The sequence below is a fragment of the Mastomys coucha genome, unplaced genomic scaffold, assembly GCF_008632895.1.
Source record: "Mastomys coucha isolate ucsf_1 unplaced genomic scaffold, UCSF_Mcou_1 pScaffold22, whole genome shotgun sequence".
NCBI lineage: Eukaryota > Metazoa > Chordata > Mammalia > Rodentia > Muridae > Mastomys > Mastomys coucha.
This window is the reverse complement of record NW_022196905.1, coordinates 163861993-163881164: the sequence shown is the minus strand read 5'-3', so window position 1 is coordinate 163881164 and position 19172 is coordinate 163861993. Positions and strand designations below refer to the sequence as shown.

Here is a 19172-nt window from a genome sequence, read left to right as displayed (position 1 = left end):
CAAAGGTAGAACTAGAGGATACTATGTAGCATGACATAGGCTGGGCAGAGAAAGGAGGGCACTGCAGTGGGTTTATCTGCAGAATGGAAGTAGAGAGTAGAGAGAAGGTCCCTACAGATGGAAGGGACAAAGGAGGGGAGAATGAAGAGAGCAGGGGTAACGGCTACAAAACTACAGTTAGCAGGGAAGTGGTCGGCTCTAACTTGGATCCTGTATGTCCCCGAAAGGCACTAAGAGGAGGTGAGAGAGCTTCTCAGAGACAGGAACAGTGGGAGGACATTAGGCTGTGTGGGGAGGGCCCTGAAACCAGAGAGAGTAGACAAATACAGCAAGGGCCCCAGGTGAATGCATTGCCTCAAGCAAGGGAGATAAATAACCTGGGTCGAAACCTTGGAAATCCTGGCCCGAGATACCGTCCTTCCCAGTAAGTAAGTTGTTTATTTTAGGTCTTTGCTCACAGACATGGGGAAGCCATGAACACTCCTAATGGAACTCACTACATAGATCAGGCTGGCCTTGACCCCATATAAACCTGCCAACCTCTATCTTCAGGGTGCTGTGATTAAAGGCACACAGTACCATGCCCAGCAAATTTGATTTCAATGTTTTAGGTTTTATCTTTTTAGACAAAATGAATCTCTGTGTTTCCTTTTTTCAAATCCTCTTAAATTAACTCAGTGTTTTTCCATTAAAAAAATGTAAAAGCACCCGTGTTAGCTAGTTTTATATCAACTTGACACAGCTATAGTCATCAAGAGAAAGGTACCTGTTAGATCAGGCTGTAGGGAAGCTTGTGGGGAATTTTTTTATTTTTTTAAATTAGTGATTGATGGGTGGGCCCAGCCCAGTGTGAGTGGTGCCATTCCTGAGCTATGGGCCTGAGTTCTATAAGAAAGCAGGCTGGGTAAGCCACGAGGAGCAAGCCAGTACGCAGCATCCTTCCATGGCCTCTGCATCAGCTCCTGCCTGCAGGTTCCTGGTTGATTCCTGTCCTGACTTCTCAGCGATGGACTGTGACTGGGAAGCCTGATAAAACCTTTCCCCCAATGTTGCCATGGTTACGGATCCATCATGTCCATCGCCGCTGTAGTCACCCTGACTAGGGCAGCACCTTTACACTGAGTAAGGAGGTGGTAGTGCTGACTCTAACTATTGATTCAATTTCAGAATCAACGCTTATTTTATTATATTCTGTTTGACAACCAGGAAATAATCACCTCTCGTTTTTGAGGTGTAAGCTCCATTTCTGGGAGCGTGGGGAACGGAGGCACCCTTGGTGTGCAAGGCTCTGGAGAGAGAGGCTCGGCCGTTCCCTGGGGCTTTGACCCCTCCTGACTTCCTGTGACTCAGACTCCAGGTAAGCCTCAGCAATGAAAACAGGTCTCCCACCAACCCGCTGGCTGGTACTAGCTTCTACTGAGTAGAACCAAAATCAGTGCTAAAACTTAGTACAAACCAGGAAGGAAAGAAGAGCCATACTTACCTTTGTCAGGATGAACATTCTGATTAGGATGAAGAGCACACCAGACATGAAGCCAGAAAGAAGTGGGGATATAAACCAGGAGGCAACTAAAGGAGTAAAAAGGACACTCTGTGGATATTAAGACTGGCACATGTTTAAGCAACACACCGAGAGGCAACATATCCCATAATCATCACCACCTGTCGTCAGAACTGCTTGCTCAGGGATCCCACGCTCTCCTAGGGGAGGGACACAGTCACACTGTGGTATGCTGGTTATGCCTCTGAGGTTCCCATCCACCAAGAGTTCACAGACTAGTTCCCACTAGGCAAGTGGTCCTCAACCTGTGGGTCGAGACTCCTCCATTTTCATCGTGATTCATAACAGTAGCAGAATCACAGTTATGAAGCAGCAACAGAAATAATTTTATGGTTGGGGGTCACCACAGCATGAGAACTGTATTGAAGGATCTTGGCATCAGGAGGGCGGAGAACCACTGTGCTAAGCCTCTCCCTTGCTTTTATCAAAACACGTGGAGTCTGATGTCCCAACAGCAAGGTTCTATATAAGGTGGGCTCTGTTCCTTAACTACATCCAGTTTGCTGCTTTCATTCCTCATATCTAATGACTAGAAATCTCTAATGTTAGCCTCTACTGGGTGGCTCCAAGTTTGTGCTACACCCAGAAACCACCTGGGCATTTGGCAACACTGGTGATGCTCTGGCCCTGGCCCCAGAATAAGATCAGGGTGTGGGCACTTTATCTGCTCCTTCTATTAGTTTTTTGTTGTTGTTGTTGGTGGTGTTGTTTTTGAGGCAGGGTTTCTCTGTGTAGCCCTGGCTGTCCTGGAACTCACTCTGTATACCAGGCTGGCCTAGAACCCAGAAATCCTCCTGCCTCTGCCTCCCAAGTGCTGGGATTAAAGGCATGGGCTACCACTGCCCAGCCTTCCGGTAGTTCTAATGGGTTAGAGTTAAGAGCTGTTTTTCCAGAAGCCTAAGTAAGACATAAGGTAATTTTCATGGTGGCTCATTCCCTTAACTGGCAGGCCAGGACCCACTATGACCCACAGCTCCTAAGACTATGATGGTTCTAGGAAACACTCAACAGCATGCAGGACAGAGATGGTCGTTTTTATTCTGAGTGGACTGGTACAGATGGGTCCCCAGGAGGATTCATCACAAGCTAAGTGTGGTTGGACCCCTGGGGGCAGTAGTAGGCCTGCACCCAAAGGAACTTGGCAGTGCTTCCCCCAGAGGGCAGACCTGGGCAGCTCGTGACCCAGCGCTGTAAAGAACATTGGCTTCATTCTGAGTTTCCCCATGACCATGAGCATAGACACATGGATGTAAGGTTCCCTCACATGGGTCTAGGCCTAGTCTTTCTCAACCACGATGCTGATTTCAATGAGATAAATTTTCTTTTCTTGGCAAGAACAAATAAGATACTGATTTTCACAGCTAGATGATACTGTGATATTTTGAAAGAGTGGTGTTAAAACTGACATGTAACAGTGAGCTTGCTCCATTGCCCATACAACCCAGGTCTAATCCTTAACATCTGGGGGGCAGAAATATTATATAAAAGTAACTTTTTTTTCCTCTTCTTGCTCCAGCCCAATGATTTACTTATTTATTATACGTAAGTACACTGTTCAGACACATCAGAAGAGGGAATCAGATCTCATTATGGGTGATTGTGAGCCACCATGTGGTCGCTGGGATTTGAACTCAGGACCTCCAGAAGAGCCATCAGTGCTCTTAATTGCTGAGCCATCTCTCCAGTCCCATAAAGTAACTCCTCATAAAACTTCCTCTAGCAAAGGAGAAGTGTATTGGCCAAAGGCAAAAGGAGATGGCCATTACCAATCTTGACGAGTTCCATCCACTGCACTCCTTTCGGGCCAATCGCCACAAGCGAGAAGCCGATGGTGGAGCCAACGATGCAGTGAGTCCCTGAGATTGGGAGTCTCAGGAAGGACGCGATCAACTGCCAGACAGCTGAGCCTGTGGATGGAGAGATCAATTAAAACATCAGATATGCAACACAGCATCTTAGCCACCTGGCAGGAAGAGAGCATCCACAACATGTCCCTGAGTTTAATTTTCTATGAATTGTTTTCTTACAAAGTGCTAATCATGTTGTAGCCACTCAAAGTGATTGACAGCTATCCCGTGAGGGTGAGGGTGTCAATGATGAGTCGCTCTGCTGTGAAGCCTGGGCACACCAGAGTTAAAAGCCACCATGCACAACGACACTTTTAAAGAGTATGTGGGAGGAAGTTCTGTCCTGTCTTGTAGTCCATAATGAGATAACTAGAGATCGACTGTGTCATATTGGTCCATGTAAGAGAGAGAAGCATGCTGGACTGCCCTTTGGGTTTGGCTCACATGTGAAACATAATTGAGTTAGTTAACCTGAAGCTGGGCGTCTGCTCTCAGATCTTGCTTGCAATATGGGGAGCGCTGAGTCTGGCCTTGTGTTCTAGGCTTGATGTTTTTCTAGGCTATTGTCATTGCAGACATTGTTGTAAGCAGGGTATTTATGAGAGCATCAGCTGGGCACTGAGTATCAGTTGGGCAGGGAGCACTGATTGTCAGCTGGGCAGGGAGCACTGATTGTCAGCTGGGCAGGGAGCACTGAGTGTCAGCTGGGCAGGGAGCACTGAGAGTGTCAGCTGGGCAGGGAGCACTGAGTATTAGTTGGGCAGGGAACACTGAGTATCAGCTGGGCAGGGAGCACTAAGTGTCAGCTGGGCAGGGAGCACTGAGAGTGTCAGCTGGGCAGGGAGCACTGAGAGTGTCAGCTGGGCAGGGAGCACTGAGTACCAGCTGGGAGATATCCCTTTCAGCAGCAGTTGCTGAAAAGGACAAACAGAACACAGGACAACAAAAGGGCTAGGCTGATAAAGTGGACTATTAATCCCAAACGTTAACTCTGAAAATCAGGTTTCCTGGCAGCACCAGTGTCCTTAAGCACACCCCTGGCCTTTTCTTCAAAGATATCTGAGCAGCAGGAGAGTCATCTAAGGCCACATAGGTCCTAGTGTATGAGGCTAAGTGGACAGCTGTTCCAAGTGTGTGTTGAGTGAAGAAAGAATCAGCCATGTGCTACCATAAGGTGGCAAGTCTTCAGGGTACTGGACAGTTCCCTGGGCTCTACCTCTGTGACCTGGGCCAGCAGCAACTGGCTGACTTCCACATAAGGCCACAGTTAGGATCATGTTCCCTAGCCCAGAACTGTAATGTAAGAGTGTTAGCTCTATGGTTTATAATGGTCCTATAAAGTTAACCTGGTGATGTAGGCGGAAGCTCTGAACTCACCCTGTCACACTTGGACTCTGTTTTCCTTCCTGAGAGCCCTCATCATTTTTCTTGCTGACTTTATAAATTACAGTGAGGTGGGGGTTGTGGGAAGAAGGAAAGACAGAGGGACAGAGTGAAGGAGCAGCATGAGGCGTGTCTACACAGGGTCAGGCAGTGGGCGGGAGCCGCCTCACTGCGGGAACTGCGGCAGGGTACGATGATAGGGTCATAGGCATGACCAAAGAAAACGGGAGACAGATCCTCGAACACAGATAAAGGCATCCTACAAAGCAGAAGGGGACAGACTATGGGACAAAGATACCAAGTGACTGGGAGGGAGGAGGTGGGAGGCAGTGTCTGGATGACTAAGTAGGGTCACAGTGAGGGGGAGGGGGAGGCACAAGGAGGGCAGATGCTGAGGACGGGGAGGGGAGGGGAGGAGGCGTGCCAGCTCTTACAGAGCTGCTTCTGGTGGCATTCAGCAAGGCTTGTCTGCCAGTGTGGGCATTTACAGGAGGATGGATGCCCAGGCTGGAATTCTTAGGTCTGGAAGCATTAGTGGCCTCCTATGCAGTGGGTTGCTTTTCTAGAGGGCCAAGCAAAGGTCTCAAGGGATAACCTGTTTGGGAAGCTTAGGTGGCAGTAACAGTCGATTCTACTCGACTCCAGGTCTAGTTAGAACAAAACAGAGGGAAATGGAATGAAGAGAATGCAGGGAGAGGAGAGGAGACAGCTAGAGAGTTGGGGGACCATGGAGGTGCAATCAGAGGCGCACCGGGAGAGTGAGGGGTCAGGACTCCCAAGAGGACCAGTGACAGTGACCCTGACATCTTAAACTCACACGGACCCCACTCGTAAAGAATTCAGTTTTTGAAATCTAGACAAGTCATACAAATTCCCAACCAAATGAGCTTTGAAATTCATCTAACCACAAACCAAAAAGGAAACAAGAGATGCAACCGCCACCCCCAAACAAAACCAGAGAGGAGAGAAACCGAAGCAATCGTGTTATTCAGACAAACCCTCAAATTGCCTCGGTAAACCCAAATTCTAGTTGAGGTTTAAAAAAAAAAACAAAAAAACCTTTTTCTCTCTGAATAAGGAGCCAAAGGCCGAGGATGGAAAAAGTGGAAACTGGACAGCTACACTGACTGAAATTAGTGGCAGGAGTCCACTCTCTGGTAACAGTGTTCTCGGTGTGGGGGCTCAGAGGGCCTCTTAGAGAAGCAGAGCCTTACCCACGAAGGCTCCACAGGAGGAAGAGTCCCCACCAAGGAGGACTCAGTCTGTAAGGGTCTCTCTTTATTTCTCCCATAGTTTCAACACCTTCTTCTCACAATACCGTAAAGGAGTGGGTCTCAGCCTTCCTAACGCTGCAACCCTCTAATACAGTTCCTCATGTTGTGGTGACCCCAACCACAGAATTATTTTGTTGCTACTTCATAACTGTAATTTTGTTACTGTTATGAGTCATAATGTCAGTGCCTGTGTTTTCAGTGGTCTTAGGTGACCTCCATGAAATGATTATTTGATCCCCAAAGGGTCAAGACCCACAAGTTAAAAACTATTGCCTTTAATGAGGAAATTTTCAATTTTAATGTATTATAATGAAATTATAGATTAAATTATTAAACTGCAAAAGTTAATCAGTCTCTTGCTCCTGGTAATGGAGAATGCCAGGGTCTTGTACATGTTAAGAATAGATCCTGCCGGTGAGCCACATGCCCAGTTCCTCACATATACTACCATTATTCTTTGTAGTACCAGAGGCTGCCCTCAGGGCCTTGTGCATGCTAGGCAAGCAGTGTAGTCCAGAGGGGCACCCAACCCCCTAAATATTGTCTTATAACATCGACATTTCTGAAATATTCAATCATACATGATAAAAACTCATTAGGAAAACTACAAGTCAGCTTTCAAGATTGGTTATAGGTAAAAATCTAAAACAGTGATATATTAAAAGAATATGTATATTCTTTAAATACTTTAACATATCCCTAAAATGACATATCAATATTCTACGAGTGGTAAGCTGTGGCCCAAGTATACTTTAAAATGGCTAAAAATCTGAGAGACCAAATGCTTGCTTGTAAAAAATGACAAAGTTCAGGCAACGAAAACTGTAAACACAAGGAAGCCAGCTTCTGAATGATTAAAGATAGCACACGCACGCACACACGCACGCACACACACACACACACACACACACACACACGCACACACATGCACGCACACACACACATGCATGCACGCACACACAGGCACGCATGTACGCATGCACGCATGTACGCATGCACGCATGTACGCATGTGCACGCATGCACATGCGCACACACGCACACAAGCACATGCACACACATGTATACACACACACGCACACACAAGCACACATACACACACATGCATGCACACACACACAGGCACGTACGTACGCATGCACGCGCACACACACGCACGCAAGCACATGCGCACACATGCACGCACACACACATGCATGCACGCACACACAGGCACGCACGTACGCATGCACGCAAGCACATGCACACACATGCATACACACATACATGCGCACACACACACACATGCACACGGCATGTCCCACTGGTGCAGACAGGGGCTACTCACCAACCATTGCGCTCACTTCCCCTGCCATGAGCGTTTCCACGGTCTCATTGTAGAGGTTCACGTCAATGATGCCTTTCCGGATGGTCTCTCCCACTTTCGCTCCTAGTAGCACAGAGCCAGTAGTTTCAAATATTGAGGCCAGAATGCATGCCTGTCTCAGGGTCACCACGCCAGAGCCTACCGCAGTTCCAAAGGAGTTGGCAACGTCATTTGCACCAACTGAAAACGCCAGGATGAAAGCAATAATGAAACCCAAAATGACCATCCACAGATACCCATCCATGGCCATGGTGGAAAATGGACTCTGGGGGACTTTTCTTTCGCAGAAATATTTTAAATAAACAAAATTTGAGGTTGCTAACTTGGGGAGGCCAAGAGTTCTTGTAAACAGTGAGTCTGCTCTGGGAAGCGCCGGACAATGTTGAAGTCTGAAGAAATTGTTAACCGCTGGCTTTCAAACTACTGTTGGTACAGTTCATTTGGTTATGGTCAGTCAGTGGTACACCACATTCCATATTTTTTCTCCCAGTCTGGGAAAGCTGTGATCTTTCTTTCTGTAACAAGAAGAAAAACAAAAGAAATCTATCACTATGAATACCTATAACAGCTAATTCTCCCACCAAGTGAACTGTTTAAAGCACGCTAATGGGATCTGTCTCTGGCATTTGACAGTTCTGACCACAAAGCGATTCGAAGAACATTACAATCAGCCTTCCCACTCCAAACCATCCAAAAATAAACAGAACGCTGGCCTGTTTATTTTTTAATAACCACAGAGCGACGGGCGGGGTGCCATATTAGGTGAAGTGTCCTAGGCAGTTCCAAAAATGTATTTGGTCACTTGTTTTCAGAGAACCGTCTCCTCCAAGGAGCAACAGGTAAGGAAAAAAGACATCAGAGCTGTCCATTTCTCAAATGCTTGGGATGTGCCTGGCTCTGGTTACAGAACCCGGCTGTGACACAACCCAGGGAAGTTCATTTACATTTATGTGTGTCTTCAAACTCTGGAACAAGTTCACTCCTCTTGGAGGTGACAAGGAAGGACTACTGGGCCTCGGGGAGGGGCAGGCAGGGAAGGCTGGTCACCATCTGCTGCCTCTCACCTTCTCCAGGAAAAGTCTGAGGCCTCATGAGCATGGCAAGATTACCCCCCACCCGTCACCCTGGCTCCCCGTTACCCCTCACTCTAGCTCTTCACTACTTGAAATCACAAAGCCCCACAACTCCCCCCTCGCTCCATTTAGGAATCTGCTCCAATGTTACAACTCAGTTGTTTTCCTGATCCTGGAGGATCCTATAGCAGCCTATACCCTTATTCATCCCTATTGTTCTTAAAAAAAACTTCAATTAGGGCGCTAGCGAGATGGCTCAGTGGGTAGGACCACTGACTGCTCTTCCAAAGGTCCTGAGTTTGGATCCCAGCAACCACATGGTGGCTCACAACCATCTGTGGTGAGGTCTGATGCCCTCTTCTGGTGCATCTAAAGACAGCTACAATGTATTACGCCTGAGCGAGCGGGCCAGAGTGAGCAGAGGTGCTGAGTTCAATTCCCAGCAGCTGGCTCATGGACATCTGTACAGCTACAGTGTACTCATACACATAAAATAAAATAAATAAATCTTTAAAAAAATTATCCTTAAAAAAAAACCCTCAACTTATCATCTGATTCATTCATTCACTGATTTGTTCATTCACTCATCCATCATTCATTGATCCTTTAGGAGGCAGGGCCTGTGTTCTCCTACTAGAAGACAGACCTTAATCCATTGCTGCAACTCCAGGAGGGAATAATCAAGTTACTGAATAAACAAAGGTGAGAGTAAAGAAGTGGAGATAACTCTTGCTTCCTACAAGAAATACAGCTGGGCAGTGCTGGGAGCTTTGTGACTGCTGCTCTGTGACTATACTGTCTATCAACCAGACTGGCTGTTGTTCTGAATGGTGCAAGGCATAAAGAATGGAGCCCAGAGGTGTGTCCCTTCATAAGTACTTACTGCACTGAGCAAACTAAAGAAGGCTAATCACCCATCTCAAATGCAGCAGAATACTTTGATCAATCAACAGTTACAGCATTTGTAGGAGAAAAACAAGAATACAAAATGTTATATGCATTATGATTATGGCAGTTTTAAAAGTTAACATAAAAAGAGCAAAAAGAGGCCTGAGAATGTCGCTCACCTGGGAGCATGCTTACTTAGCACACATGAGGTCCTGGGTTGGACCCACGCCCTGAGGGGTGGGGAAGGACAAGAGGTTGGCCACCAGTTGAGATAGTAAGAAATCTATGAAGCAGGCATCAGATCTCATTACAGATGGTTGTGAGCCACCATGTGGTTGCTGGGATTTGAACTCAGGACCTTCGGAAGAGCAGTCAATGCGCTTAACTGCTGAGCCATCTCTCCAGCCCCCAAATACTTTTCTTTCCAAAATAAAAATATTATGCAGCAAATAAGCCTACAAACATATTGAGCTGCATGTGAAATGCAACTACTATAAAATTAAACAAAATAAATCCTGATAAATCCTATCATTTTTAAGATGTTTATTCTCTTCAGGCTCCACATGAGACAAATGGAAGGCTGTCTTCAAGGGAGAAGAGAACATTCCACTGAAGGAGGGTGTATTCAAGACAGGGTTTCTCTGGTAGCTCCAGCTGCCCTGGAACTCAGTTTGTAGACCAGGCAGCCTTGAACTCACAGAGATCTGCCTCCTGGGTGCTGGGATTAAAAATGTGCACCACCACTGCCCAGCTGCAGAAGAGTTTATTAATATGAGTAATATTAATACATAGATGAAAATCTAAAGATTTTTTGGGGGGTGGGGGGGAGTGATGGCTCACATGCTGCTCTTCCAGAGGACCTGAGTTCAGCTCTTAGCACTTATTCTAGGTAGCTATGATGCATGTGAAACTTGAGCTTCAGGATAGCTAATGCCCTCTCTGGCCTCTGTGGGTATCTGCAATTCATATGCATGTATACTTACATGTGTGAGCACACCCACACCCACACACCCACATACATACATACATACACACCACACACCCACACCCACACATCACACACATACATACCACACACATGCACACACATACCTCACAGACACACACACACACACACCACACACACGCATACACGTACCACACAAGATAAAAAACCTGGGATCACTGCTTTCTCTTAAAACACAATCGTTTTAAATGAAATCTTTTTTTTTCCCTAGGGTAGGCTGTAAACAAAAATACAAGTATCTTCTTCGTTGGCAATATAATATGAGTGAAATGAATTGGTCATGGCACTACAGGGCTTACAGTGGTGTCGGAAACTGACCACAATCAAATAACCACACAAATAGAGATTCTACACGGCCAACTAGTACCACATGGGAGCAGAAAATGGAGTATGACCTCAGCTGAGGGCAGGGAGAGCTTAGGGAGATCTCAGGAGGGAAAATTAGCTCTGCGACCCTGGGAGGCATTTATACCACTCACTTCTCATGGGGGAAGGAAGGACAGGAGACTGGGGGAGGCAAGGACGAGGGGAAACATGATGAAAACTGAACTGGGCCACTTTAAAGAAGAGTCACATGTGGACAGTGTCAGTAAAGGGTCTTTATCACAGGGAGCTGACATGATCAGACCTGGTACATGTGTGTGCATGCATGCATGTACATGTATGTGTGTATGAACAGTGTGTGTTTATATATTTCTTCATTGGTGATGTGTAAGTGCACACACTAAGGTAGAAGTAGGAGGTCTGAGGACAACTGGTCAGAGTCCCTACTATATGGATCCTGGAGATCACACTTAGGTCACCAGGCTTAGATACAGTATTTTTAAAAGGCCATTCTGACTATAGTGTGGAGAACAAACTGCCCAGGAGGCAAATGTGAATGCAGACTATGTGCTGAAACATGCCACGAGGATCCCGGATTAAAGCCATAACAGTAACAGTTGGCGGTAAAGATGGGAAAATAACAAAGTGCGCTCAGTGACAAGAGAGGGGTTGGTGACAAGCTCTCTTAGATATGCTGCACGTAGAAGTCACCAGAACGTCACAGACAGCAGCTGGTGACACACAAAACTAACACGTCCTTTGCTTTGTTTGGGTGAGAATTAGTAATTTTTTATGTTAACTCAGGCAGCGATTCCAGCCCAGAGATTCCATCTGATGCCTTTTTGGGGCCCTGAAGGGCGTTGCATTAGTGTTATGCATAGATAAGTAGCTGGCAGAACACCTATACACATAAAATAATAAAATCTTGAAAAAAAAAAAAAAGGCTGCATTTCCTACCTCACACTAAAACAATCTCACGCCCAGTACTGCCGAAATCTTTAGTGTGACTTCATGTTTGTGTTCACGTCCCAACCACTGAACTCATCGCCAATGATGCTGGCCTGAGGAGGAATAATAGCCGCTCTTCGGTAATCTAAATAATTTCTCTCTTTGGCTCCAACTGCCTGTGACTCTGCTCTGGAGGACTGCATGCCCCCTTCTGGTCTCCTTGGGCACTACACTCAAGTGCACATGCCTACATATGATATGTACATACACACATACATACATATTTAAAAATAAGCCTTAAAAAAACCCACAGAGGGCTGGAGAGATGGCTCAGGGCTTAAGAGCACTGGCTGCTCTTCCAGAAGACCTGAGTTCAATTCCCAGCAACCACATGGTGGCTCACAACCATCCGTAATGAGATCTAACGTCCTCTTCTGGGGTCTCTGAAGACAACGACAGTGTACTTACATATATATTTATTTATATTAAATAAATAAATCTTAAAAAAAAAAACCCACAGAATCTAAAACCCAAGAAAAGATGGTAACACTTCTTTAGCTGAGAGCTTGACAAGCTAGAAGATGCCATTAGAAAACCAAAATGTTAACTTTCAAAGAACTGAAGATGTCCAAGTTCCGAGCAGTTGTGCTCTGATAAGGTATTATATGTGAGGGTGGTGACAGGAAAGCTGAACTTTGAAGATGAGCACACACAGATTCATTCAACACTAGCTATGTGCAAGGAAAAACACTGGATGTGTGTGAGGCTGGAATGAGGCTTCCAGAAGACCCAGATTCGATCCCTAACCCCCACATGGTGATCACAATTGTCACTCCAGTCCCAGAGGATCTGATGCCTTTTTTTGGCCTTCAAGGGCACTGCATAAATGTCATGCACAGACATGCACACTGGCAAAATACCTGCACATGGAAAATAATAAATCTCTTTTTAAAAAGCTAGATTCCTTTTCCCTACACCAAAACAAATGAGTTTTAAAAGTAAAATCTGAAGCCAAAAGAGAATAAGAAAGGACACAAGTAAATATTTATTTAATCCTGGGATTGGGAGGCTTAGATATGACACAAAGCAATAAAGAGTGGAGTTTATAAAAATGATGGATGAAGACAGCTATCTTTTTAAAAAATGATTTTTATATGGATGGGTGTTTTTGCCTGCATGTATGTAAGTGAAAACAAACATTCTCAGACTATTTTTGGACAGACTTATAACTATTTTAAGCTGGGAATGTGAAGGAATTGTGGTTCCAAACAGATTTACGGAAAAAGGTCCCTGCTGAGGACGGCTTATAGAGACTTTGTGGTTTCTATGTACATATGCATCACATATATATCTAATTTTATTTTTGTAGTCTATATGAACATATGTATCACTTATAATTTTAACTTTGTAGTTTATAGGTACATATATATCACATATATTTATTTTATTTTTAAAGGTTTTATATCTATATCTATATCACATATGTATTTCTTTAATTTTATTTTTGAGGCAGGATCTCACTACATAGCCCTGGTTGGCCTGGAATTCACTCTGTAGATCAGAATGCCCTTGAATGCAGGAACTGTGGGGTGAATTACCATACCCAGCTTTTATTTTTGTTAAATAGATCGATCTGGACAGTTTTGTTTTGCATTATGGTCTTATGTCACCAAAGATGACCTTGGACTCTGTCCCTCTTGCTGTCCCTCACGTCGTGGGATCACACACATGTACCACTGCAGACCTTGTGTTGTAAAGGACTGGCCCACTACCACCCACTTTCTACCATGGTCTCCAAGTATTTTTACCTGAAAGCTCATTGTTCAGTTAAATCTTTCCTTTAAGGATAAGGTCCCCAAGTAGAAGAGCCTTAATTGAGCTTCCAGTTTCTTCCTGTAAGGACCCAGATGCATCACATGCACCCCCTAACAATTAAGACCTATTTTCTTTGGAAGCTGACTCTGAATCTCACATTTTGACACTTTAGATGAAGAAAGAGTTCTACCTTTTCAAGGGTGTGATGTATTATCTGATGACTCTGCCACATATGATGACTTAGGGCCCCCCACCCCCAAACACAAAAATCACAAGCTTTTCATAATAAGTAAAACAAAATGAAACATTCATGTTAAAAAAGAAAGTGTCTAAGCTGGGCAGTGATGGCGCATGCCTTTAATCCCAGCACTTGGGAGGCAGAGGCAGCCAGATTTTTGAGTTTGAGGCCCAGCCTGGTCTGCAGAGTGAGTTCCAGGACAGCCAGGGCTACACAGAGAAACCCTGTCTTGGAAAAAAAAAAAAAAAGTGTCTCTTTTAACATCTCACACACAGATCTTGTCATAAGGAATTTCTACTTACACCATTCCTGAATGACACATGCAAGCATTCACATTACACTTAAAATGCTGACAGTCACAGGGAAAGCTGGCACATGGAACCCAGTACTTGGGAGGCTGAGGTAGGAGGGTAATGAATTTGAGACCATCTTGGGCTACTTAGTAAGTTCAAGGATTTTGTGAGCTATAGAGCCAACTGGTCTCCAAAGTCGAGGCTAGGGGCTGGGGAGAAGGTGTGGAGGCTAGGGGCTGGGGAGAAGGTGTGGAGGCTAGGGGCTGGGGAGAAGGTGTGGTGGCTAAGCATACTGTTGCGCTTGTGTGGTGGTTCAAGTCCCAGCATCTACATGGCGCCTTGCAACCAACCACCCATAACTCTAGTTTCAGGGGCTGTGATGCCCTTTTTGACTTTCATGGGCACTAGGCACACACATGATTCATATACATACATGTAGGCAAAACACTCACACACATACAATAAATAAATCTAATATATTAAAAAACCCAATACACACTTAAAATGTAATAGTATATTTGTGAAAGTAATTTTATATGTTCATGTTCACGGTAAGAATGGAGATGTTGCTTTGGGGGGGTTGTGCAGCCATGGCTGTACGGTGCCTGTGGAGGTCAGAGACTGACATGGGTATCTTCCTCAATGGCTTTTCAGCATATTTAAAATATCTTTTTATTACAATTATTTCTTTTATGAGTGCTTTGTCTGTATGTCATTTGTGTATCTGGTGCTCAGGGAGTCCTGAAGAGGGCTCTAGATATCCTGGGACTGGAGTTACAGATGGTTGAGAGACTACATGGGTGCTGGGAATTGAACCCAAGTCCTCTGGAAGAGTAGTCCATGCTATTAACCACAGGACCATATATCTAGCCCTTCTACCCTGTGTGTGTGAATACACACACACACACACACACACACACACACACACACACACACACACACACACACACACGACAGAGAGAGCGTGAGCACATACCAGCAACAGCACCCGGTTACAGATGTAAGCCTCCTTGCCCAGCTTTCCATGCGAGTGCCTACCCACTGGCCCATCTCCTCAGCCCCTCAAGACATCTTTAAAACAGAGTATTTACAAACATGCAAAGCATGGGGAACAAAGGAGCCTACAGAATATCCACAGGAGCAGAACTATGGAAGGAAGCAAGAATGGAAGAGAGCAGGAGAAGGGGCGAGACCAGACTCGAGCACAGGGAACGCAGGGACAGGAAGGTGGAATGCTTCCTCAGTGAGAGCCAAGAGCAGGAATAGCCTGGAGATGAAGATGAAAGATGGCACCTGGCAGGAAGGCTGTCTCTGGACGAGGACGGGAGGGACAGTTTGCTGACACTCCCCACTTCTTTCCTCTTCCAGACTGTAAAAGGGAACATTTGTCTCCCTTCTGTGGAGAAGGGAGAGAACACATGACCTGCTGGCAGGGCTCTGTCCCATTCCTGTCCAGTTAGCTACAGTTACACCCCTCTGGTAAGTCATCTCAGAGACTAGCTGGGTAGCAGGGAAGTTGGTACAAGGCCACTGATTACAGCAATGTAGAAGCCACAACATGGCAACTGTTAGCATCATTAGCAGGTACCGCTTGGGGCCATGGAAACTCAGGCCTAATCCTACTTGTATTAGTAATGGCTGTGGAACTCGGCTGACTCCCATGTATATTCTAAACCAGTTTAGTCTTCCACAAAACTTGAATGATGGTAATATTCATGTCTCTTACAAAATTAGTGTGAAGCTAAATCTAACGATAGAAAGTATTTTGTAGCCGGGTGGTGGTGGCGCATGCCTTTAATCCCAGCACTTGGGAGGCAGAGGCAGGCGGATTTCTGAGTTTGAGGCCAGCCTGGTCTACAGAGCGAGTTCCAGGACAGCCAGGACTACACAGAGAAACCCTGTCTCGAAAAAACCAAAAAAAAAAAAAAAAAAAAAAAAAAAAAAAAAAAAAAAAAAAGAAAGTATTTTGTAATTGTGGCGTGCTTCAAGTAACTTGAAGGACCTGGCTTCACTAAAGGCAAAGGAAGAAGTGTGGTGTAAGGATTCAGTGTCACTCCCTGCCCCGCCCCTTGCCTCCCCTCCCCAGGGAGTCTTGTGATTATACAAGGATTCCAAATCCTAGAGAGCCCCTCCTCCTGCAGTTCCAAACCACTTGGGCTCCTCTTTGGTTAGAGTAGCACACATATACTGTAAGGGACAGGGGCTTCCTGGGGTTTCCAAGAGGTATTAAAAAATATGGAAAAGCTGAAAGGCCTAAGGGATAAAGTGACTTAAAATGGTAAAGCCATAGGACTGTGGCTCCAGGGCAGCCAGTCAGGGAGATAAACTGAGATCTCCACCCCCACAGAAACACACACACACAAAAAGGAAAGCCATGAAGGTAGACAGTTTGGCAATTCCTTACAGAGCAAGGTACACGTGTGCTGATCAAACAACTCAGTCGATTGATCTTAAGGGGTATTTAGCTGAAGGGCACAAAGATGCTTGTCTACACCGGGAATATTTGGCTTAAACTTTACCTATGGTAGCAGTTACATTAGTGCACATTTTTCAGAATTCATGAAAGTATACACTTAAAGCTGATGAGCATTTCTGTGTACAAATGAAAACTAATCCAGTATAATCCAGGTCACCCAGGAGGTACTCACTATTCATAGTTTTCTTCCCCATACTGTAAGTATTGATCCACTCCCAGTTCCTCTGTGTTAACTGAAACAGAAAAGGTAGTTCTTCCTACGTATGCAAATGGGGGTACTTCCATAGAGACACCCTAAAATTGGCCTGTTGGGGACAGGGAGATGGTGCACGAGGATCTGCACATTGATCCCCAACACCTGTGTAAAAAGCTGGGCACGATGGCTCGTGCTTAGAACCCCAGTACTGGGGAGGTGGAGGTAGGAGGCTTCCAGGGGCTAGGCAGCCTATCCTGATTGTGAGCTCAGGTTCTAGTGACAGACCCTGTCTCAAAAACCAAGGTAGAGCCAGGCAGTGCTGGTGCACGCCTTGTCTAGAAAAACAAAACAAAACAAAACAAGGTGGGCATGGCATAGTGGCATATGCCTTTAATCCCAGCATTTAGGAGGCAGAGGCAAGAGGATCTTTTTGAGTTCAAGGTCAGCCTGGTCTAGATAGCAAGTTCCAGGATAGCCAGGCCTACAAAGTGAGATCCTATCTAAATACAAACACACACACACACACACACAGACCCCTATCACAACAAAAGAAAATGTTCTAACTAGCCATTCAACTACAAGGACCAAGTTTGAAGTAATGGCATCAAGAATCCAAGAGAAAGGATGAATTAACAGCGCGATATGAAACTCCCTTTCCAGGAAAGGGCAGAGATAGCTGTTGTTGGGGTGTGCCTCGACTTCCTCCCAGTCAAGGACTCTGTCCTGTATTGGTTGCTCTGCTGAGATCGAACGCCATGACCACATGGAGCTTAGAAGAGAAGGGTTTTTTTCTGGCTTATGACTCCAAAGGGACGAGTCTAATTTGCTGTTGGGGGTGGAGGTGCCGGTGCCTCCGCAGGAGCAGTAAACTGATAAATCATACCTTTTACCATAAATATTAATTTCCAGTGTGAATTGAAATTGGGCAAGGCTATGATCTTTCAGAACCTGTCACCATGACTACTGTGACTGGCTTCTTCCAGCCAGGCTGCATCTCTTACACTTCCCAGAGAGCATCAACAACTGGGGACCAAACGTTCAAATACTTGAAGCTACTAGACATTTCTCACTCAAACTACTACATCCTCCACAAGGAAAGAGCCAGGCCTTGCTACGAAGGTGTGTCTTCAACACTGCTCGTGTAAGAACCGTAAAGATGCAGCCCCAAGTCATTAGCGGTTCCAGGTAGCAGGGAAGCACTCTTGCAGTCCAATGGACGGAGCTATTTTAAATCTGGGCCTGTGAATCTTTATGCCAGGAGCTATGAGGAGTCACTTAAAGAGTTTGAAAATGAGCGTGTTGTCATAAAAGTATCATCTTGATTGGCAACTCCAATATCAATTCTAAACTTAGTTCTACTGTGTATCTGTGTTGTAATGCAACTCTCTGTAATGTTGTCACCCAGAAATCCAATCGGAAATGGTTCAGAAAGCTTTAAAAGATAGCATTTATTTTTGTTAGCAGTGGTAAGGACTTTTTAAAAACATCACATTTTTATTAATCTTTTGAGATGTTCACACATTATACACTGCATTTGGATGGTATTGGCCTGCCACTCCTCCCTGTCTCTGTCCTGGTCTACCACCATCACCCACCCCTTTCAAAGTTGTCTCTTTGTTAATCCTCTGTGTCCTCTTTGTGCTGCCCATATCTACATGGATGTGTGGCCATCCAGTGGAACATGGTAAGCCTAGCAAGGGTCATAGCAAGGAACAAGATTATACCCCTATACTTGCACCCAGCAGCCAACCACTCACTGACTAAAGTTTTTGGCTAGGAGGGAGGGGAGCTCATGACCTCCTCCCTACTCCGTGACTGAACAGTAACTGGCTTGATTTTGTGTGGGTAGCCACTGCTACTGTCAGTTCATCAGGGCAATAGCTTGCCATGGTCGGAAGATACTGCTTTGCTCTGATTCACCCCAACCTCTGGCTCTGTAGTCTTTCTGCCCCCTCCTCCTCCACAGTCCCTGAGTAGTAGGAGTGAGTGGGTAGGAGGGGGGGAATTAATGTGATATGGGTGTTCCCGCATGGTAGAGCGTTCCACATGATATTTATTCACTGCATTCTGACTGGTTGCAATTTTTGTGTTACCCATCATCTGGCATACAAAGGAATTTTTCTGATGAAGGGTGACAGCCATACTATTCTCTGGGTGTAGAGGTACTGTACTATGTCCATATAGCAAAGGAATAGTAGTGACATCACCTCTGGGAACTGAGAACCGCAGCGATGGCTCTCAGCCGTATTCACAGTTCTAGGCATGTGTCTGCTCCTGTGGACCATCTCCACAGCGCCTCTTTTCATGGAGGAAATGGCTGTTGTGAACTTGCCAGGCTGGTCCAGATGCAAGGCCATCTCTGGACTCTATTCTCAATGAGAACCACCTAGGTATTTATGACCCTAACTTCAATGTTTGAGAAAAGTATTGACATGGCTTTACTGACTTAGGGTCATTTATTATACACATGGAAAAGAAGAAACTG

At 45.4% G+C, this 19172-nt stretch overlaps 1 protein-coding gene across 4 annotated transcripts in view; it reads right to left on the bottom strand.

Moving 5' to 3' along the window:
* The window catches only part of Slc20a2 (solute carrier family 20 member 2), a 93198-nt gene that overhangs the window by 26976 nt on the left and 47050 nt on the right, over positions 1 to 19172 (bottom strand). For all 4 annotated transcript variants that reach the window (XM_031339252.1, XM_031339254.1, XM_031339253.1 and 1 more), the window contains exons 2-4: positions 7392 to 7945; positions 3328 to 3468; positions 1484 to 1569 (exon numbers count right to left, since the gene is read on the bottom strand). In XM_031339252.1, the coding sequence (XP_031195112.1) occupies positions 1484 to 1569; positions 3328 to 3468; positions 7392 to 7680 (516 nt within the window). In that variant the 5' untranslated portion in view covers positions 7681 to 7945. The remainder of the gene's footprint in view (positions 1 to 1483; positions 1570 to 3327; positions 3469 to 7391; positions 7946 to 19172) is intronic.